Here is a 24,244-nt window from a genome sequence, read left to right as displayed (position 1 = left end):
ATGGTTTATAAACTATCTACAGGATAGGAGACAGAAAGTGGTGTGGGGTGAAAAGCTATCAGACGAATTGTGTGTAGAACTGGGTGTACCCCAAGGGAGTAGATTAGGGCCTCTTTTATTCTTAATTTATATAAATGATCTGAAGGAGGTGATGAAGGAGTGTGAATTGAGCCTTTTTGCGGATGATACGTTAGTCTTTAGTAGTGAAGGAGATGTAGGGAAAGTGGCCGAGGTAATTAGTAGAGATCTAAGGAGACTAGGGATGTGGTTAAAGAAAAATTGGCTGATTCTGAATGTACAGAAAACTAAGTATATGGTATTTGAAGTAGGGCCTGGTACATGGGCGGGTAGGATAATGATAGAGAACTTCGAATTAGAAAGAGTTAGGGTGATGAAATATTTAGGGGTATGGATATCAGAAGACCTGAAAATGAAAGAACATATAGGGAAGGTGGCCAAGGAGTATAGAGCTAAGATTAGCATGCTATGGAGGGTTAAGGATTTTATAGGGAAGGAGAGTAGGAAGCTAGTCTATAATTCATTAATTGGAGCGAAATTAAATTACTGCATTTCTCTTCTTGGAGAGGCAAGTAGTAAGGATATTAGAAATTTGCAAAAGGGACAGAATTCGGCCATGAGATATATACTAGGGTGTGATAAGGAAAATAGGATAATTGATATGCTTGAGACGTTAGGCTGGCTATGCATAGAATTGTTGATAAAAGCCAGGGTCTTTATCTTCATATATAAGATGAGGAGAGGACTGATTGATTTAAGAGATAGGGATTTATTGGAAATATTAGATAGAAGAAAGGGAAGGAATTTAGAGTTGAAATATAATGATGCTAGGGATGTGGATAGTATGCTATTCTTTAAGGGAATGAGAGATTATACTTTATTTGGTTGTGAGAAATGGGAGGAACTGAAATTGGGAGCTTTTAGAAATAGGGTATGGAATGAATTAATGAAATTTCAGAGAGATAACTGGGGGGAGGGTGAGCTCCTACCGAGATGTTATAGGTGGAAGGAGTTTGGTCTATAGGGACTGGTAGGGGAAATACTGAAAAACTGGTAGGGATTGGCTCAAACTGGTTCATGAGCAGATGGGATTAGCCCTTGAGGGCTAGTTAAAAAAAAAAAAAAAAAAAAAAAAAAAAAAAAAAAAAAAGTTAGTTTGCAAAATTGCTACCAGAGCGCTGCACACTGTGTTTGCTGAGTTGTTGACCGACGCTGGCTGGTCGGTGAAAATCTCTGGAAAAAGCGTGAATTTTCTAGGCCTCAAATTAAATTTGTGAAATTTTCCATCAGTTCTACACGTGAGTATCTTTTTAATAAGTCACAATTTTATTAGAATTAATCCTCAAGACAACTCTGTCTATTTTTCGTCCTCAAACAATCCGCTCAAAATTTGTACGCATACTTCACTAATGAGCTTTTGTTCTCTCTTCGAAGATTCTGTGAACGATACCTACTGATGAAGCAACTTTAGACACATACTTTATTTCGTTCACTGACCTTTAAAATCTTCCGATATTATGGTCCGTATTTTCTTGCCACACACATACTCACAAACCAAGTTTAATTAGTTCTAGCCAGTCTGTTATCGGAGCAACAATAATCATTTAAAGAGTTGTTATCATCCGAAAGCTGATACTCCTCCTTCTGTACTTCCATGTCGTTTGGATGTTTATGTCTGTATCAGTAGCGAAAAGTACACTGTGTCTGAAGTATGTTTTGAAGGTGTTTAAAGTTCATGGAGGTTTAATATGTTTAGAGAAATTGTACCGTGCGAGAACACGGCTCGATCACTGCGCTGCCGCACCATCGTAAAGAGGAAAGAAGGATTCAGAGATGTTTTCCAGAATACAACTTTAATCAGTTAAATTACACAGTCTGTTCTATTAGCAGTTCAGGAGTTGTAGTCAAAAACTTGCGCAGAACTTCTTATACTCTCATTCCCATGATGGATCTGTCTTGAACTGTTTGATTATGTTTATAAGCGCGAAAAGGAGACCCTCTGCAGCATTAGACCTAAAGATCAGATTTTAATAAATCTTAAGGTTAGCATATAAAACTGACGTAAGATTCTTAGATACTAAATTGGTTGCCCATTTTGAGGTCATGTGCGGAATGCGCTCACACGATTAGTTTCTCAGGATCCTTGAGTTCTTCATATTTCTCTACTCACTGCAAATAATGTTATAAAAGATGTATTTCTCAGTTGAGTTTACATTGTTCAGCGCATGAAAAATCTCTAAAATGTCAGCTCAGATTAGTATTGTTCAAAGAATTGTTGCAGAGAATTGTTTCGGTTACCAAGCATTCAGAATTCTTTTTACAGCCTTTGGTTTTCCCGTTGACATTATTCTGTTGAAAGACACAGATTCAGAGCCAATATAAGGTCAACCTCTGCCGAGCATACACTGTGACCTCTGTGCATGCTGGCTAGTAACAAAAAACTAGCATCAGTTCAACTCCTGTTTACCTATCTGTTCAGGTGTAGAACCAAAACAATTTTTTCCGAGTCAGAATCCTGAGATAGAGTCGAAGTGCTCTTGAGTCCTGTAGTGGCAGTATCCTCAGGCTGATTTGGCATGTCCAATGGGCTGCTATTCCAGTCCTGTTACTCAAATATTGCGTGGAATTTTTACCTGATTGATGCGACATATTGAATGTCACTTTGACTTTATCTGCATCCTGTGACAAATCTTTTTATATTTCACGCAAATCAACGCTTAATGGCAAAATTAATACCTCTCTCGTATGCCACATTTTCGAAGATGGCATTTTTTTTTCCTCCGTGAAGTTTAATGATCCAGCTTATTTTGTGCACAACATTTATTTTTATTTTGTTCTTTTTTTAAAAAAATAGCCATCTCTCTCATCATGGCTGACAGTGAAGATGAATATGACCGTAAAAGACGAGATAAATTCCGTGGAGAAAGAACTGAATCTTACCGCAGTGGAGAAAGGCGAGAAGAAAGACGCGGTAGAGAAGACTGGATTGAAAGGTTTGTCGTCATTCTTGACTCATTTTTTCATTACTTTTAAATCATTAATTATTAATGAACTACAATTTAGCAAAAGCGCAGAGTACTGTAATCAATAATATTCAAGTCATTCGGTAGACCCATCCCCATCTCTAATCTGTCATCATTTGAGATGTGACTTGTTTCTGTTCGCTTTACAATAGATCTAGTGATAGGATTAGCAGCCTTTGGTGTTTCATCCACAGCCAGTCTAGGGTACAGAAATTTTGCAACTGAGGTGTCAAGCAAGGTTACAGGCGTGAATAGGAAAGCTGCCAAAAAGGATTTTGAAAACAGAAGACCAGAGTCTTCAAGTGAGAATCATTCAATATCTACAAGATTGCCAGTAACTTAATAAAGTACTCAAAGAGAGAACGAAAAATTTAAATTTGAAAAATTCAAGAAAACGAGAAGTCTTTGAAGGGAAATACTAATTGAAAAATAGGAAGGCTAAAACTTCCTAGACCCCTTTGCCAGTCTTTGGCAGGGTAGGTGTTTTATTTATTTATTTTTTTTTTATAATCTTTCAGTGCTTGATTTTAATTGATTCGAACAGTGCATGAAAGTTTTTTTAGAAATTTCAATGACCTAAATTCATCAAGTGTTCGTGGAAAAAAGATGGAAAAAGGACTTATTTGCCTCACATTGCATCAAAGGTCAATTTCAGAAGAAAAATACTTTTTGAAAAGTTTGAATCCTCTGTTAACTTGTGATAAAGAAAGTAAACAGCAGAGGAACCTTCTGTGAGAAGGATCTTGTGGGAGGAAACTTCTAAGGATCTGTACAAAGGAACTTTTACAGATGAAAACCTCTCTTTTCCATTTATTTTTTTTTTACACCACTCAGTGTAATTCTGTGAAATTTCGTTTATTTAATCTGAAATGAAGGTGGATGGGAACTCAGCAGCTATGTTCATTCTAGTTACAATTCTATTTTATGTACCATTTTCATTTTCATGTGTATGCATCACACATGGATTTGAAGTCGATTCGATGGTGCTTAAAAAGTCTGTCTGTGTACATGCAGCCTCACTTATCCTGTGTGACATTAATGATTTTTGCTGTGTATTGGTTCTCCTTTGAGTTTACTAATATTATTTAACAATCAGTCCTCAGTGGAAACTCAAGATCTCACCAGTGGCCCATGCATCAATCCTTTCCCCTTTCCCAAGATTCCCAAGGTAAACTTTTCCCTTTTTTCTTATCCTTCATTCTACCAAGGGATCTGAAACAAGGCCTCCTCTGCTGGTTTAAACCGGATTTTAGCAAAGATTATCTCAGGTCTTACCACCCCTTGAATCCTCTGTCACTCACTCACAAAAAATCTAACCTTGTGCAACCTTGATTATAATTTTTATGGAGGATGAGAGCCAAGCTGCAATGCAGTTTAGAGCAGCAAAAGGAGCTTTGCTCTAGATATCTGTGGGCTGATTATTGAAATTGATAGACAAAGCGATAAATAAAGGAGACATAGGGAGTATGGAGCGATTCTATCGGTTGAAACGGGTGTTTTATTACAGACTTGAAGGAAAAATGATGGACTAACTGTAGGGTCTCTTGTCGGTTGCAGTTAGTTAGTCTATTATTTACCTCCTTTGTCTATTGCAACTGCCCATTTCAACCAATGGGATCGATCCATACTCCTTTTGTCTTCTTTTTCTATAGCTTTGTCTATCAATTTCAATAATCAGCCGGCTGGTCAGATTTACCGGAACCTGAAAGATTGATCTACCTGGTTCTCCATAGGAGCTTTTATGGCTTCTTTAAAATTCCAGGCAGATTTAAAGGCTAGGATTAAAAAGCCTCTTTTTCCCTATTTTGAGCTTTGATTTTAATCCTATTTTTATTGTTCCCCTCGAATTGTTGATCAATCAGGAGGCACAAGAACAAGAGCATTTGATTGAATTTTTTACTAGAGAGGAGCATTTTAGCCTCTAAAACCAATACTCCAAATTAGTATTGAAGTATAAAAATGCATTCTACAAAATATCGATTGCCAGACCATTGACTGCCCGTTTATCAGATGCTATTTTTCATTGTTGCTTCCAGAAATTTTAATTTTTATTTGTTTTTCTTCCCACCAATAGAGACTCCTGGTCTGGTCGAAGTCGTGGCGGTGGACGAGGGGATTATAGAGGTCCTGTTAGAGAAAGATACAGTCCTAGTCGATCACATGAACTCTCACCTCCTATGAAGCGGATGAGACATGACTGGTAAATTATCATCATCCATCTTATTGATTCTAAAACACTGCAAAGTATCAATTCTGTCAATATCTGATTGCGTATTGACCATAGTCAGAATAAATGCCTCAAAGTTGTGCAAAGATCATGTTAATTTATCTACTTAATTGCCATAAATCTACGAACTAGTCCATTAAACACAGCACACCGATCATAATTGAAAAAAGGGTAAAGCCTGCGTAATAGACAGTGAACTTTTCGGCCTTCTGACACTATTTACTCTTCAGACACCAGAACTTTTCAGTAATGAATAAGAAGTAGTGTAATTGAGAATTGCTTCAAAGAGCCGAACATAGTTATGAAGCACAATATTCAATTATTTCTGTCTGTTTTGAACCAGGGATGATATGGGAGACAGGCGGCTAGGCTATGAAGCAACAGCGTACAATTACAATGTTTGGGCCCCCCAAGCGCCTGTGCAAGCTTACTCCAATAGCCACAGGTATTGAATTCCTTTCATCTATTTTTTTCCCCTTACCATGATTTCATACTTACTATTTTATTCAGTGATTTGTGACTCTTCCAGCTGTGAAGGAAAACTAAACATTCCTTTTCTTTTTCTCAATGAGATCAAAACTTTTTTCATTAATGATGGAGTTGTTTTGTATCATGGCAGAGTATCAACGTGTTATTTTTTTCCTTTTGAAATCACTCAACTGATCTAATTTTTTTTTTTTTTTGTTTTGTTTTTTTAAACATAGTAACAAGAGATTTTAACATATTATATCAAATCTACAATCTCGGACATGTTTAAGTGTCTTAAGCCATTCTGAATCAAAATTTTTGTCAAACAAGGTACATATTGCTGTAAAAATTATTTCCTCTGACAATTTAAGGTCCACAAATTTAGTTCTTTATATCTAATTTTTCGTAACTGCGAAGCACAATAAAAGTAATTTAAAATTGTGTTTTCAACTTAATTCATTCAGAGCGGCTGCAGCTGTACCACCGCTGAGTGGAGGAGTGAGCATGGGTGAAATGCAAGACACTCAACCTCCAATGCTGTCCTTCAAATCTTTCCTCCAAACTCAAGATGACAACATTACGGACAATGACGCTATAAAAAAATACAATGAATACAAACATGAATTTCGCAGGCAACAACTCAATGAGTTCTTTGTTGCCCATAAAGAAGAAGAATGGTAAGTGCTTTCTTCGTTTTTTGATCAAACTAGCATCTAAAACGTTGTACCCAACATTTCATCACTCAATTACTACTCTTTTAAAGTACATTGCACCCCTTCGAGAAATGTCTGCCAAGTTCTTTCTTGATTTGAAGAACTCATAATTATTGAAGCTCTTTGACTTGTACCTGAGGCATGCACATGCGTGCATATTTGTTCCAAAGTGATTTTCTTCAACAAATGAAATAATAATTTTAAAGTAATTTGTGCTGGGTTCTTGGCATGGTCAAACCGGCATCCGATTTATTGTTTCAATTAAGTAAAAAATCTTGGCAGATTTCGACATTTTAGCGAATGAAAGGATGATAGCCCTTGTGCATGAGCCTCCAAAATCATTCTCAACCAAAAGAAATTTCAAAATTCATTGAAATGACAGCGAAATTTGACTTGAAAAAATATGTTGCATTTGATACAGAGGTTGTTTACTGTAAAAAATGCAGTTTTTTTCCCAAGACAAATCCTGCTTTTATTTCCCTGAATTTTGCAACTTTTCTTTGTCAATCTGATTTTTAGGCTCATGCGCAGGGGCTATTGTCCTTTTTATTAGCTAAAAAGTCAAAACCGGCCAACCTTTTTTACTTGATTGATGCTATTTATCGCATGTTACCTCGACTGTGTCAAGAACCCGGGACAAATCACCTTTACTGACTTAGGTAGGTTGTTGCCTACTATGACCTTTAGTCCCTTCCAGAATACCTCATTCTAAATTATTGAATTGTGTTAAGCTAGTATGACATATAATCTATTCATACAAGTTTTCATTGAAGGCATTTAGGTCCAGCTTGGGTCTCCTGAAATAGGGCCTACCTTGAGAGAAGTATAACCTCAAAAGATACTATTACCTATCGGTCGTTTTTGGTCTTGTACTGAAAATCGGACCTCTGTATACTATAAATAGTGATAGGGTTGCCCTACCACAGCAAAGGATCTAGGAGACTCCAGTTAATGTAACCAAGCACAATGTAACTAAGCATTTCTTAGCTGCAAAAAGCCATCATCTTATCAGGGTTGCCACAGCTAAGGAATACCTAGAAATATCAAAGAATTTTAAAAAGTCAGGGAAAATGACAATATGCCTCAAGAAAATTGTCTCGTCACCTTTATTTTCTTTCTAGAATGATTTTGACGTTTCGAACAGCAAATTTTGCCTGAAAACAATTTCAAATCCTGTCTTTTGAAGCATCTGCCTTATCCTCAATTGTCAGGGAATTTTACCAAAATGTGACAGAGAAATCAGGGAACTCCATCTTCTGAATTCTGCGGCAACCCTGGCTAATAATTTTGAATGCAGCTTCAATTCATTTCTGCATTGAATCACCTAAAAATATGAATTTAGGCTGCTTCAGATCATAGCCCAGAGTCAGCAGTTGTTTTGCAAAGAAGTTATTTACTAATAGGAAGTTAGCATATTTGATCCTTGGTTTGATAATGTTGCTTGACATTTCCACTACAAATCACACGATTTTGAGACAATTACGACAAACCACAAGAAGTCTTTCGAATGCTAGATTCAGCTGGAGGTTTTGAAATTTAGGTAAACTGGTTTCAAGCAGAGTTGCAAATGTCTTTGCTCTTCATCTCTCTCTCTACCATTTTATCCCTCTGTCACAGGAAGTATTCGTTTGTAAATCACTCACCCAAAACATTCCTGTTTGTGATAAGCTATATGCCAGTTACCGGTTGGGCATCCCTAACTTAAAATCTCTGTACATTAATTAAGGAGTCATCACATGCCAGCATGAATCTTCAAATTCTTCCAGACTTTTTATTTTTCTAGTTTCGGTATAGTTGTAATTTAAAAAGATTTTAAATGTGTGCCTTGTTTTTCCTTCCTTCCTTCAAAAAACCAAGTTCATCTTGACCTCGAGGAGGTAAATTGTTCAGCCATAAATCCTCCAAGTTCTATCGGTTTTAAAGGATTTTCCCTATTATTGTTTTTGGGTTGTATTTGCACATAACTCGTTATCTCAAATCAGCCTAATTTAAAAATTTCTGAGTTGAGGTTGACACAGAGTGCACATATAAATTTTTAAAAAAAAAAAAAACTTATCCTGTCCTCAAAACGGCAAAAGTTCCGAGGGAAAAGTACCTGAAAATATGTGAAATTTATATTCAATCTTGAATCCTCCCAGCAAAAAAATATTTTTTTGCGATCCTAATTCAAGCTTTCCTAAGTAACAAAATTTGTGCCTTGAGTTCAAAGCATGCTTGATTTATTGAATGGAATGGAAAGTTAAAACATTGATAACTAATATTCTATTTCAGCCACTATGAATGGAGAAAGGATTCCCTTAGGCCTCCTTGTGCTCTGCTTTTAGTTCTTTGTCGCGTATTTTTTAAACGCTTTAAAGTGTCACATAAAATGTTCAGTGTCTGCAAAAAATTCCTTCCGCTGTTAGGGTTTTGAAAATTTTTCATTAGATCGCGCATCTGATATTATACGGCCGTTTTTGGTTCGTCATCAGCTTTGATTGACAAGCAGGTGAGGATATCTTATTCTATTAAGAATTAATTATATTCTTTTTTTAATTGCTAATTTCACTAGCTTATTGTAACTATTTGCATCTAGTTTTTAGTTTTATCTCACGCTGAAAATGTGAACATGAATTTGGTGTCCCATCTCAGTCGTCATTAACCACTGAGGTTGTAAAATGAAAAAATGTAATTCTCTCAGTTAATGACTCCAGTCCAGTTACTGTTCTCGTTGTTGCCATCTGAAAAATTTCTATCTGAACAATAGACCATCGCAACACTCTATCACACGCGGGTCTCCCTATTGCCATTCACATGGCATTAATCATAATTTTCTCATCTCAGTATGAGATTTAGTAAGCTCCCCATTTGATGGTTTATTTTTTATCAATTAAGTGTAAAAACATCTTCAAAGAATCCTTTCAAATTGTGTAAAATCCTCGAATTTGTTGTCACTCTAATCTGAGGATTTTAAGTTTTTAAAATAAAATTATTTTTTACAGTTCAATCACCATCCAGTTTTTGGTAATTAATTTCTTGCAGCCAAAAAATTGTTCTTTCCCATACAAACGTAATTTCATCAAATTGAAAGAATGTGGGTAAAAAAAGGCTGCATCTTAAACCATTTTGGTCGCGTTTTACGTTCAAGGCTGTAGTGATGACTGTAGCAAAGGAACATTACTGGCTTTGCGGTGAGCACAATTTTTCAACCAATATGGAAAGGTCACATGTGAATGGTGTGACCTTACAGGATTTAGGTGGTAGATCATTTGTGGCTAGTGATCAGCCGTCAAAAATCAGGAAGAGGCTCATGCAACTTGGTGTCCTTTTTTAAGAAAAAATAACTATCGCTTGGAGAGATTAATGTCATTATAGTTAACAAAATAGAGCCTTGAGTCAAGCCTAAGCATTAGTAGTCAATAAAAAACAGTGGAGGTGATATCAGGGTCTATGTCTCAACCTTCAAAGCTCTATTTAATTTTTCCTTGGAATGTAAGTTTTTGTGCCATCCGTCCTACCCGATTGAGGTGTAACAATTGTCCATGTCTTTAATTCACTTTCAAAGTCTGTTTCTTTGCTCCCCTGTTAAGGTCTCTCTGATATGCTGTCACCACTTATAAGTCCTTATTTTTGTGTTCATGTTTTCAGGTTTAAACTCAAGTATCATCCTGAAGATTCGGTGAAGAAAAAACAGGAGCATCAAGAAATGCTCAAAGTAAGTTGTTATCAACTTATTCAGTATTTGTATTTGACGTCCAAGTGGAGATTAATCATTCAAACACCACAATGCTTTATTTTAATACAATCAATTCTTTTACTGCGAGACTGAAAATTCGGCCTCATTGAAAAGTATGTCTTTTATTATTTCTCAGAAAATTTCCTTTTTCTACTGTGAGAAGTCATCCGTAAAAATTATCATGGGATATTAGGAACGGAAGGGTATAGAGATATCCAAAAGAAAAATTAACACAAGAGCTGGAGGTGAGAATTTTTTTTCTTTTTTCTAAAGATGTAAGATCCTTTCTCATTCAATTGCATGCTTCAACTGAGTTAAATTTGTGCTTTTCCAGAGACGAATTGAAGTGTTCGAGGAATTCTTAGGTAATGGGCGTATTGACAAAGTGACGATTGACAGTGATCAAGCTGATAACTTGCAGAAGTTACTTGATGCAGTCGTAATCCGATTAGAAGGTGGCACTGACCTTGATCTGCAAGCCATTGACCAACCTCCAGGTTAGTTTTTCATTATCGGTCAGTAAGTCTGTTATGTCTTATTCCCGCAACTTTGGAATATTTCTTTGTAAATGGAACCCTAGGGTTTCAGGTGTCCCCTGCAAGCAGTATTAACCAAACTTTCAAGTACTTAGTGCCTTGAAAACTTGCTAAAAAATTGCAATTATAAATATGCTCTTTTAATGAAGTACGCTTTTTCCGCCTAATATGTTTTATTTGTATTTTTTTTTTTTTTTTTTTTTTTTTTTTTTTTTTTTTTTTTTTTTTGCAGTGTCTCATCAAAATTTAAACGAAATTTAAATAATAGTTTTAAGTGTTATAATAGTAAAATTTATTCCCTATTTTAACAAGAAAATAACACTAAAAATGAGGCCTTAACTGTATTTATTATATCATTGTGATTTTATTAAAGTGAGAAACCGTGCCAAGCCAGCTTAAAACACTGGCCTTGATGCCCGCTGTCATAGCAGGAGTTTACCATGCTTGTATTCTGATGGCTCCATTTTTCATTTCATTTTAATTGCCCCCCAATGTACAAACCATGTATCTTTGGATAGGTGACTTTGATGAAATCGCATTTTGTGTTGGAAAGACGCAATTACTCCAAACTCTTATACTGAAAAATGCCTCAATTGAAGGTGCCAGTCTGGTGAAAGAAAAACATTGCTGCCTCATAAATTTTATCTTCTACCTCTGTTCTAGTGGCCAGAAAAGTTAAAGAGTATCTTATGGTTTACTGTCTTTATTTGGCTTGTTTGATGTCTGATTTTTTTTTTACATTTTTGTCTCCAGAACCAGTTGCACCAGTCCAACGAATAACACTTGAAGCATCCAAGGTCGTGAAACAGTAAGTTTAATTTTGCCTCCACAATCATCTTGAAAGTAGAAACATGAATGGCAGGATTAAATTCAATTTCTGTTAATTGAAAAATTATCATTTATGCAATCATTATCTCCCATTTTTTTTACCGGGAAGTACATTATTTATAAAATAATACCAGAAATAAATGACAAGAAGAAAAATTGTATTAGCAATTTTTATCATCCCATTGCTCTTAATTTTTGGTACTGAACATTGGTGTTAATAATTTTTTATTTCATTTATTTATGTATGCACACGATTATTAAAAACAGGTTTTGCCACTTTTGTAACTGCCATGTTCAAGGTTTTTTACATTAATTGTAAGTTTTGCGGTAGGAGAATTGAATTAGGACAAATTGTGCTCTTTAATGAGACTTCTAATAGCAAGTATTCTAGTTGTATCTCAAAATTTATTATCTTTAGGCTTTTATCATAACTCTTGAAAATTCTCAAGCTGAAAGAAGTGCCATGAACCCTGCTCTAAAATTCTCATTTTGCGCCTCATATTCAAATCCTAGCTCTAGCCCTTATGAAATTATGCATGTTGCATATCAATGGTGTAAATCGGCAATCACATAACTCGTTTACGGTGTCTGAAAATCTTTGCCTCTAAGTTACTTTTTTAAAGGAGAACAAATTGACAACATTCCTTGAAATTAATGCAGAATTTTCTTTGCTCAGAGAAGAAAAATCACGGCAGTTTTAAAGAATTGCCATTGAGTAATTTTCATTTGAAAAATAAAGTATAACAGGAAGTCTGCGACGTTGCAAACTGAGGTATGTGATTGCCGACTGACGCTGTCGATATGCTATCTGTAGACAAGAAAATGAACCACAAGCATATTGTATTTTTGACAGAATGCGCCTCAGTCGCAGCATATGTCTCTAGTCTGACAACGGAAGGCTTAACCAAGGACATGTAACACCTGCGGAGCAAAATTATCACATACATACTAGTCGCTTTTATAGTGCTCACTAGTGCTTTGCGATGCCTAACCGCCATAGTTTCCGATCCTCTCACAAACCCTCAGGGAGTTGGCACTCCCTAATTTCATTTGAAAAACCAACCACCGTAAATATTCCCAAAATATTCACTTTTCTAAAATAAATTTGTGTTCTTTGCTGCACCGATGAATCTGCACCATTGCTTTTTTTTCGACTTCAATTTATTTATTTTCTCTCACAGGGAAGTAGCTGAATCTAAAAACGAAAATGATGATGCAGAAGAAATTAAGAGTAGCGATAATCCTGATGCTGGGTCTGAACAAGTTGAAACTGCTAAGGTTAATGATGATGAAGAAAAACCAAAGTCTGTAGAGGAAGGCTCTGCTTCACCTGAAAGTAATGATCTTGAATTTTTCCTCTGCATTCTTCAAATGACTACTAAATACAATGAAAATTAAAGCTCTAAAGCTCTCTAAAGATCACCCTCAAAATGTCACTTGCAATATACTTTGAATAAAATTTCACCCATGGCCTGGTTTAAAATTGTAAATTCAGCTCACCAGTGAGATTTCAACATTGTTTTCATTATTTTATCATCTCTCTCGCTTAAGAACAACGTTTCTTTGAGTGAAAGTACATGCTCAATTTATTTTGAAGTGCTGTACACCTGAAAGATGTTATCAGTGTCGTAATTTCTTCAAAATTCCGGAACATTTATCTCAAAATCAAAAGACAAGGTAAATCCTCGAGTTAACAACTTACTTCTGTATCGTTTCAGAAGCCAGTGACGAGCCTGATGTCGCTGCAACAACTGAAGAAACAAAACCTCCATCTGAACCCCCAGCGTCACCAAAAAAAGATAAATCTGATGATGAAGGGTAAGAAAGTTTGAAATCAGTCGTTCTTTCTGTTTCCACTTTTTATTCACTGATCAAGGGGAGATATTAAGTTAGTTTTTATAACCAATATATTGTTTCTTAGGAGGCAGCAATTATCTATTCAATGTTTAGTGAAGAATATAAAATTTATTTAGAAAACGGAAATAGAAGAAAACATCATTATTTAGTCATTATTGATAACACGTAATGTCAACAACTATTTCCTATGATAAAAACTTAGACAATATTATATTTGGAAGAATTCATGAGCAACGGATTCCGAGAGGTAAGCAGGCCGTTCCAGGCAGGCAGGAACATTAGAAAAATTCCAGTTGGTTCATCAATATTTAGGGTAATTTTGATTTGTATTCCTGGTTTTTTTTTGGTCCTAGTCCGCTACTGAAAAGTAAGTAAAGGAAGAGACCAATGAAAAGGTTTTTGATAACGTTCATGGTTTGTCCCAAAAGCGGAATCCATTGAATTATTCACCAGCAAATCAATTTTTAAACAAGGTGCTCTGCTGTCTGGAAACTCAGAAAGCATCAGGAAAAAATAGCAACTTTAAAACTTGTAAAAGTCATAGAATTTCCCAGTTAGTTAAAAAAAATCAGGAATTTTTTATAGACATAGACAAAGAACTAACAAAGAAACAAAACGAGATCCCTAATATTTAATCTTTAGATTTTCTTATTTTTAATTTCTCGCTAGTGAGTTTGGAATTCAGAACTCAAAACTAGTTTACATTACCTGATACTGTTTGGGCGGCATCCACAGATCGACATCCCAAAAAGAGAAATTTTCAGTGGTTTCCTACAGTGCCACCCATCAGAATCTAATTTAGAATGAAGCATGTGAGATTTCTCTTCAAAAAAAGGAAGAGAAAACTTCAACTCCAATCTCTAGGAAGAACTTAGGAGTCAGGGAAATTTTCCCCCAAAATTTGCTTGGAACCCTATGGGAGAAAGGTACAAGGTCTTGAATATGTGTTCTATTTCTAGAAAATATCCGCCCAGCATTGGGCAGATGCCCTACTGGTGAAAAAAGGTCTGATCATCACTCGATTGATGAAAGAAACATTGAATCACTAATTAGGAATAATCATCCTCAGTATTGCTCCAAGGTTATTGATAATCCTTTAAAGTAGGCCTCACTCAAGTAGAAGCCATCAGTGCATTGTTTCTAATATATTTTGTCCTGGGACTCAACCTCTTACCTTTACTCAGAAAGACAGAATCAAAATGAATCGTAAAATGTCAACTTGAGTACTTCTCAATTTTGTGATGTAACTCCAATTTGTCCATGTTTATACAGAGACGAAAAGAAATCTCCTCCTGTAGAAAATGGAGATACTGACGTAAAAATGGATACAGAGGAGGGCACAGCGGAAGTAAAAAGTAAATTGGAAGATTCTGAAGATGGCGAAAAATCTGAAGAAAAAGCAGAGAGCGAAACTACCAAGCAACAGGATCAGGAAGAAACTGAAGGTATGAGGCAACCAAAAATTTTATCCTAGAGTAGGAATCCAGGTGATGATCTCTTCAGGCGAATTCGCTTTTTGGTTGTGGAGTTTTTAGAATCTGATGATATCACAACAAGGGAGGGTAGTCCCTCATTTCTTTTTGTTTGATCATTCTTATCAGCTAAGAACATGGGTAGCCAGAAAAATGTCCTTCAACATGTAAGATAAAAGGATTATCGATGATTAACGAACAATACCGCTTATCTGTAAACGGAAGTTTTTGCAGAATGAAGAGAAGACTTTGCCATTTTTGTAATTTTAAGGTTAGATTTTTCATTTTTTATACATTACAGCATCATTAAGGCGTTCCCCTACAGAGTTAGAAAAAAACTAAATCAGCAGTTTGCTTCTTTTATACTGTAGAATACAGCAAAGCCGCCTACTCATTTTTGCCAAAATTGTCAGTTAGGCGATATTGTTTGTTAGCCATTGCTATGGTGTATAATTGTTGGTGCCAAAGAGGAGAGATAAATAAACATTTTTTTAAAAATGAGAATATTTTGAAATTTCCTTGGGTCAGATTTTTGCAATCACCTTATTATTTTGCTCATAAATTCCAGAATCAAAACAAGGAGTGGATCTTGAAGAAAAAGAAACGGTCGTAATAGAAGATTCCAGTGGAGAAAGTGGAGAGCTTGGTTTAAAAACTGATGAGAACAAAGAAGAGGACACCAAAACGGTAAATCAAATTTCTCTCCATTTCCTTTTCCATTTGTAAGAAACAATTGTTTTTACATCAAGTAGGTCTAGAGGTCTAGACCCCTGCTAAAAATGAGTTTCTCTCCTTATGACTTTTAAAGTTTTAGGATGAAGTTCTAACTTTGCACTTAATTTATGTTTGGCCCCTCGCCAGCACCCTAACAAATTACTAAAAGTGTAACTCGGAAAGTTATTCCATAGTACATATCTGGCGTCAAAATAACGTAACTATTGCCTCTTGGTTTTGGTAATACCTATTAGTTGAGGAAATACATTTTAATGCCAAGTTGAGGAAAGTTGAGGTTATTTGAGGAAAGCACCTCAAAGTTAAGCCAGGGCTCTACAGTTATAGCCAAGTGGGAACGTTCTGGAATGGGCCATTTTGCTTTGATCTCTCCTGTCTCTGATTTGTGTTCTCTTTCACATGTAGAAACATACCAGGCTTCTAAGGAATTCCAGTTTTTGAATTCTAGTTGTTTCATCTTGTTTCATTCAGTGTCTAGTACCTAATATTTTTTCATTCAGCCTATCCCTTTGGCCAGATTTCCAACCATTACTCACTGCCCTCATGGAATCTCCATGGCGGATTCATTACCCTATTCAAGTATTTCAAAGTTGTCAATGACATTCATGTATGTTGCTATATTTTTTCAGGACGACAAACCAGAAGAGTTGAAACCGAGAGCCCTCCATAGAACATCCTCTCTCTTCCTGAGGAACTTAGCCCCTTCCATTACCAAGAAAGAAATCGAAGATGTGAGTTCATCTCTTAATATTTTCTTTGAGTTTTAAATCAGTACTTTTAGTATTGCAAATGCGAACTCAAACTCAAACATGGCCGCAAATCAGCCATCGTCTATTTTTAAGCTTAAGTTTCATCTGAAGTTTGGTCATCCATTATCATAAGCTACATGACAGAGGATTACTGGATGGAAACAGTTTCATCTAAGTGTATTTTTTTAACATATTTTAACTTGTTACTGATTGTTTCTAAATTCATCTAATGTTTGCTTCATGGTAAACTTATGAAAAAACCAAGACATGAACAACAATCTGAATGAAAATTCCTGTCTTCTATTTGATCAGTGTTGCATTATATGCTATCAATGACCATTCAGTTTATTCATAATTTGGTGGTGGACAAGAGCCTCTGATTTTTGGGGCGGTCTGGTCTGATTTAGTTTTTTATTATTTTTTCACATCAACATGGATTATGAGTTATTTCTGTATCGATCCTCTATTTCACAACCTCTGTAAATTGTAACATCTTTTCGTGCACTTTGTTCAATTTTTCAAAGAAATGTGTCATTTTCAGAGGCAATATGAAAGTAATAGCTTTCTAGCTTTCCCACCATGTCTAATCTTGAATCATCAATTTTTCTCATTTCAGCTTTGTAAACGGTACGCTGGATACCTAAGGACAGCAATAGCTGATCCGCAACCTGAAAGGCGGTGGTTCAGGCGAGGCTGGGTCACTTTCCAGAGAGATGTAAATATTAAGGAAATCTGTTGGCATCTCAATAATATTAGGGTAAGGATAACTCATCTCTGTCGATTGATCTATAAGTTGTAATGCTTCTAATGAATTTTTAGCACTGGAGCTCACAAATTATGAGACTGGGTAGCAATTGTCAATTTGTAAGGATGCAAAACTTGTGAGTGGCAAACTCACTCATAATGAGGAATGTCTGCATTGAGGTTTAATGCGTTTTATGAATTAAATGTTCAAATAAATTAAATTTTTCACCTTTAGTCACCTTATCATGTAATGTTATCAAGTGACTGGAAATGATGATCGTGAAATACTATGATCGTGGATATCCCCATTGATACCTCTTTGAACGTCCTTTTGATTTTTTGAACTGCTTTCTTAGTAATCTTCTATCTTCAATCCCTTTCCTCGAAAAGGGCAGTGGGAAAATTGTATGAGCTTCTTCCCTAGATAGATTAGATGTTACCTACCCATTCTTTTTGACTTCAGGTACGTGACTGCGAACTTGGAGCTATTGTTAATCGAGATCTAAGTCGGAGGATACGAAGTGTTATGGGACTAACATCACTGAAACAAATCATTCGGAATGATATGAAACTAGCGGCAAACATAATTCAAAACTTGGATTCTCGCTCAAGCCTTTGGGTGCCGGAGAATAAAGAACAACAGGTGATTCTTACTTTATTCCATAGCAAAAGTTCCATTTACTGTATTTTGAAGTTTGATTCCTCCCATGCCCTCACTAAGTACTGTTGAAACCTCGCTAAGGTCGGTTTCCGGATTAGCGGTAACCGCTTTTGTGGGTAGAATCGCCCGGTCCCGTTTATCACCCATATAACACTATGCTAAATAAGTCTCGTATCTCGGTTTGCGTAAGTTTCTGAAACCCGCTTTACTCGCGTGAAATTTTCCATCTCGGACCTGTTTTTATTCGATAGTCACACAGTGATCAAGCGTAAGGCTAGTTGTTTCCGTGCGCGGTGGGGTCGGGTTATTGGGTCAAGTTAAGACCAACGAGGTTGTGTGCGAATCTCGAGAGTGGCGCACCCAAGCGCAGTGCGAGGTCGATACATCATGCTCACCGATACTCACTCCTCTACGATCCCACTCAGGCTCCGCTCGTATCGGCACGCAGCCCCTCTCCCCCATAACATATGGCATTGCCGTTCCCCGCTCCGGGCGCATTCACGCGCGGCACCCCAACAAACGATTACGTTGACTTCATGATGCACATGTCACTTACAACACGCAATTTATCATGTGGCCATGCATCTCATGAAATTTTACTCTTTAGTACCATTTTCTTCGATCAAATGGCTCTCCTAAAACACTCCTACAAGTCATTCTACATCGCACGTTTGCGTTTGTACAATTTATGGGCGCATAAATTTGAAAAAGCGCTGCAGAATATGTGGCAGTCCGCGTAAGTCGGTAACCGCTTAACTCGGTTAAAATTTCATCTGGGTCCCGATGAAACGATCTTAGCGAGGTTTACCATATGTATTCCACAAGGACACTGTTAGAAGTTTCTTGCAATTACCTCGATTTTGTGATCACCAGATTTTTTTGGAGTTTGTGGTGATATATCATCTGGAATTGCGAATTTTTCGATTTTAGAAAAATTTGCCCAGCTTTTACATATGAAATGCTTGGCTCAACTACCTCGCAAAACTGATATTAGTTGCCTACTCATAGCAACCGTGCCTTTTGCATTTAAAATTTTATTTTCCTAATTTATGATGAGCACATTTCTAATTTTTTGATGCGTTGTTAACATGATTGTCAATTAATACTCTTGAAACTCCGATGGCTTTGCCAATGAGCTCTAATTTTTAGAGAGGCTCAGTTCATTTGTTTTCCCAGTTATATCAATTGATACTACTGTAATATATTATTAGGCAAAAGATGATTAAAAGTCGATTTGTGTGTTCTATTTGAGCTACATCTCAGTATTCTTATCGTAGATAAGAAAGAATAAAGGAAAGAAAGAATAACGCACATGTGTAGCCTTCATGTATTTTACAACGTCAAATTTTTAGAAAATTGTTTTTTCTGCTCAAAAAACCCTGATTTTTTTCTTCTTAAAATTAAATCCTCTGAAAATCTGATAGTTACTGGAGGAACACTCAGATTATTCTTGACAAGAAAAAACACTATAAAACACTCCTTATCAGGTTATTTTTGCCTTTAGCTGCCAAAATTATCATGTAATGATCCCATCTGACACCTCACAAACTTAATATTCCATCCTTTTGTATCAAAGTAATCTGCCAATTCTATGACTACCCAGCTTCAATTTGATGTCGGAAATTCATTGAATTAATTATTTTCAGGAGGGTTATGGACTGAAATCATTGAATCCTGTGCTGCAGAATATCACTGATTACTTAATTGAAGAAGCGAGTGCCGAAGAAGAAGAACTTCTGGGTCAGTCATCAGAACCGGACGCGACAGAGGAAAAGGACATCAATCTTTTAAAGGTTCCTTTACCTACCTTAGATCAATTTTCATTTCTATCAATGTTTGTGCCTGTGCATTGACATGAAGAAACCTAATATTGAAACAGAGGTTTTGAGTCACTTTGAAAAATACCTACAAAAGTATCATACATTTCATCCTGTGGATGATATAATAGAATCAAATCTTATCTGTCTTGTAGTCAGTGCAATGTGAATAACATTAAATTTCCATAATTTAGGATTCTAAAAGAATTCCGATATCAGGCACTTACAGGCAAGACAAATATTGTTGTACGATTTTTTTATTTTGTGTTGATTTCATAGTATGAATGATTTATCATGTGTTTTGTGAGAAATATCTGTCATCAATGAGCCAAAATCCATAAGATCAATACATATGACTTTCTAGCATATGCAATTTTTTGTGGGACGAATTTAATATACATCTGTGCCTTTTTTTCCCCCTAGGTATTAGATAGATTGCTATTTTATCTACGAATAGTTCATAGTGTGGACTATTACAACCATTGTGAGTATCCCAACGAAGATGAAATGCCAAATAGATGTGGAATAATGCACACTCGTTCGCCTGCCCCCGCCAACAAGGTTCGTCATTGATCAATCTTCTGAACTCAGCATTTACTGCCCAATCATTGTGTAGGACATGTAATTTTTCATAGAAAATTTGTGTGGTCTCACCACACTGATTCAAATCTTTGAACCCTGATTAAAAATAGGCCTTAGGTTCATGTCCTTGGAGCTTAACTGCCCAATGCAGCTCACAATTCTCGAATTCAAAGTCTGAAACATCCTAGTCGTAAAAAAAGCAAACTGCTTTGACTCCTGCCTATAAAATTTTATAACCAGAGAGAATATGAATTAAAAAAAACACATGAATATGAAAATAGCAGTTTCATACGCACTGGCCCATCTTCAGTCGCAGATAAGCTCTCTACAAACAAAACACAAGAAATTGGGCAACCAAGGCTAAAAAACAAACAGAATGCCTGGGGCATTTCAGGGTGATTTCAACCCCTTCCTCGACCAAAAATATTCAAATCAAAAACCCCTTAAACCCTATTCATGATCACAAAAATTGTGATTTTCTTTTCTTGTTATTGTGAATGAGGGTCCAAGGGGTTTTTGATTGTTATACATTTTTGAATTTTTTGTTTCCTGGTCGAGGAGGGGACTTGAACTACCTCAAAATGTCCCAGGCATTCTCTTTGTTTGTTTTTCAGCCTCTGTTGCCCATTTTCTTGTGTTTTGTTCCGTTAAATTATTCGTTCTATTGTTGTGTATTATTCTTAGGTCTCCACATTTTGTAGATGGAACAGGCCATGTAGAATTGTAGAGCCAGCACCAGTGGAAAGCAGGCAAAAAATTACCGGCTACCCTCTCTAATGAAACAGCTGCCCTCTTGCATTCCAAAGTCCTGAGAATGCCTCAGCATACTAATTCAAATGTTTAAATTATTCTCAAGGAGCATGGCTAGATTGCAAAAGACATTCTACAGTTCTGGATGTGCCAAAAAGTTCTCTTAGAGGTTTAAACTATGAATTGTAAAATTTATTTACAAGGCATTAAAAATGTAAGTGTTGCCCATTGTAATCTCTGCTCTACTCTATTTTGTGTATTCTGATCATTATTTGGTTCTTTCACTTTGATACAGCCAACACAACAGGAAATCAGTGACTACTGTAAAAATTTCGAGGCCAAAATGCAGTCTCTGATTTTTCAACCTCCAGAACTAACGAATGAGGAACTTCAAATGTTGGGTGCGAAAGACACTGAGTCAGAGGTAGAGAAGTTTATTGCAGCTAATACTCAGGAACTGGCAACAGACAAATGGCTGTGCCCATTGTCAGGCAAGAAGTTCAAAGGTCCAGAGTTTGTCAGGAAGCACATCTTTAACAAGCATGCTGAGAAAGTAGAAGAAGTCAAAAAAGAGGTGAGAAATTTGTCTTTCTATTTTTTTTAAATAGCAAGCACGTCTACCCTAGTTTTCAATTTAAAAGTTTTTCAGTACAAATCTTCAACGCTGTGTCAGTAACAATCATTATTCTTATTTTACGTTCCTGTATTTATTGTTCCAATTGGACGGAGTTAAACAGAAAGGAACCAAGCCACATCGGGATCGAACCGAGAAAAAGAGGTTTAAAGTTTGGCTCCTCCATAGGACTCGATGTAAAAGATAAACTTCAAGTTCAATTTCTGCAAAATTTGCTTCAACAAAAACACTGAATTTTTGGCGATAGATTGTGGAGCAGTGGTTGAGTTGAAAACCACTCATAACTCAATTTTTTCCAAAATGTGGGTTGGTTCCTTTCTGCTTAACTCAGTCCAATTGTAATGTACCCTCTCATCTGTTTGTGAATGTAGAATAGAGCCTCTTTTTTGCTTTGCCAGTCAGTGGCGATTTGTTTTGTACAATTTTATTTGAACAATTAAATTTTGCGATGGAACTAAAGAACATTCTGTGAAATGGAAAGAGACACTAGGAGTAAGAAAAGACTTCTAAAGCTTTTATTGCTAATGACTTCACTTAAAACATTTTTCTATGATATTGCAGGTTGAATATTTCAACAATTACCTACGGGACCCCAAGAGACCTCAATTGCCAGAACACCCAGGGAACAAACAAATGAAAAAAGAGCCAGTTGCAGAAGTACCGCCTGCTTTTATTCCTCACATGCAGTATGGCTATGGAGGCTATCAACCTTATTCACGAGGTGGATATGGTGGATATGCCAGGCCAAGGGCGTACAATCGTGGCCGTGGGGGTGGAGACTATCGCCCGATAGTCCATTACAGAGATCTCGATGCTCCGCGAGAGCCAGATGAATTTATTTAAATTTTTCATTGACTACTATCTCTGACTTTTCCTTTGCTTATTGCTTCACTGTCATCAGATGTCATTAGAGTCCGCATAACATCATCGCGGCTAGGCATAACACAATGTTATGCCTATGTTAACATATTGTAAATTTCATGTAATGTTAACATAATATTTTGCCTATTAAAAGCATAATGTGTGTATCAACGACATAATAGTTGATTGGTGACGAATTGATATGAAACAATAATGTATAGAACAACATCATGCATCAGATTGTATTACATTTTTTAAAGTTGTTACTTAAAATTATATCAAATTTGTTAAAAGAAAAAGGAGGAAAAAAGAGAGAAACCGATTGTAGCAATGAAGTATGTGAGCAATAAGCTAACTCAAGATTTTCTTATCTTTGACAAGAAAAAGTGATGTTGATAGATATATATTGAAAGTATGTACTTTGGCCACTTTGTGATCAGAATGTCTGGTGCATTTATGTAAGGAATGTGTTTTGTGTTGGAATTAGAGAACATTCTGTAAAATGGAAGATCAGATTGATCAGCAGTTCTCAAATGAATTTTAATTTTGCCATGGCTGTATGTATGGTTTTTGTGTGAATATAAGTTTAATCAAAATTTTTAAACCGCTGGCTCCGTCATATCATTTGAACCACCTTTTACATTCTCTCTCTGTATTAGTTCAGACCCCTCATTTTATCTTTTTTAATTATTTACTTACTTTTTTAGTATTAACCGCGGTTAATTCTTCCAGCTGTTTTTTTCCATGAATAAATTTTTGTCAAGTATTATGCTCTTTTTACTCTTCCTTCTTCAATCGTTTCATCAAAACTCTGTTCAATCAAATTTTTCTTTGAGGATTTACAACTTTCACAGTTGACATGAAGTACCTCCTATTTGTTAGAATTTTGCCGGATAAGTTCATCCTATAACATTAGAAAGCACTCTTTAAGAAAATGTTACAACGATTTGTTGTTGAAAAATTGTGTGTTATCATCACAATGATGATGTTACAGCAAAAGTATAAAACTGCACATCTTGATTGGGGAATTGAATTCTTCAATTCTTGAACATTGAATTCTTCAACATTCTTGATTGAAATTGTAATTTCCAATTGTTTTCCATTTCTTAGAAGTATACTGTAAGAAATTGTTTTCAAAAAACAAATTTTTAGAGAATCAGATCAAAGAAAAGTACATGTAATTGTTCGTGAAAACGATGATTAAATCTTTTTTGAAACGTAATATGAAACCGAAAATCTGCAGCACAGTAAACTGATACACTTACAATTAGAAGCACACCATTGCTGGTGCTTTGAAATCTGACCTGTGTGATCTTATATAAAGTTGAAGGGGAAATAATGCAGACAAAATCCAACTTCAGCATGTCCAATTTTTCCTAAAAATGAATGTGTGTAAAAATTGGATTTTAGTAATCAGGAACGTAAGCTAATAAAAGTACTTTAATGAGTTCCACTTCATTCTTGATTCCTAAGACAATATGGAATTTTAAAATTTGACTTATAGTATCATGAATCGATCAATAATATTTAATATTCAAAAGAAAGAAGAAATTGATCGAGAGGTCAGAACCCATCCTGTGAGTGGAATATTTGAAGCCTGTTTTTGTCCATGGGATGATACAAGACAAAGGAGGCAACGCATTACGTATTAAATAATCAATTTAAAAATTATTGGTCTTATAGTTGCCTTGAGATTGTAGAGGCATACAGAAGATGGGAAAGTTGATTTTGTTCTCAAACTTAGGAGGAAAATATTGTTCTGCCTTTGAGAATCTTGGGAGAAGAAATCCCGGGTTATCATTAGGAAGTTTTTTCCGCGGAAATCAAGGAGACACCAATTTTCAAAAGTTCCCGCTC

At 35.9% G+C, this 24,244-nt stretch overlaps 1 protein-coding gene across 1 annotated transcript; it reads left to right on the top strand.

Annotated features, from left to right (window-relative positions):
• The first annotated feature begins 1,176 nt into the window (after window positions 1–1,176).
• Window positions 1,177–23,153, top strand: Ars2 (arsenic resistance protein 2). The gene is made up of 19 exons (XM_019058972.2): window positions 1,177–1,316; window positions 2,873–3,011; window positions 5,116–5,241; window positions 5,612–5,713; window positions 6,201–6,413; window positions 10,077–10,143; window positions 10,499–10,661; window positions 11,454–11,508; window positions 12,710–12,864; window positions 13,247–13,346; window positions 14,658–14,830; window positions 15,426–15,544; window positions 16,219–16,320; window positions 16,955–17,095; window positions 17,546–17,725; window positions 19,390–19,536; window positions 19,984–20,121; window positions 21,188–21,466; window positions 22,088–23,153. Exons 2-19 carry the CDS (start codon window positions 2,887–2,889, stop codon window positions 22,367–22,369), a joined length of 2,667 nt encoding a protein of 888 aa, XP_018914517.2. The 5' UTR covers window positions 1,177–1,316; window positions 2,873–2,886; the 3' UTR covers window positions 22,370–23,153.
• The last annotated feature ends 1,091 nt before the right edge of the window (window positions 23,154–24,244 follow it).

Source organism: Bemisia tabaci, chromosome 6 (genome assembly GCF_918797505.1).
Source record: "Bemisia tabaci chromosome 6, PGI_BMITA_v3".
Classification (NCBI taxonomy): Eukaryota; Metazoa; Arthropoda; class Insecta; order Hemiptera; family Aleyrodidae; genus Bemisia; species Bemisia tabaci.
Note: the sequence above shows the minus strand (reverse complement) of the source record. Positions and strands in the feature narration are given on the sequence as shown.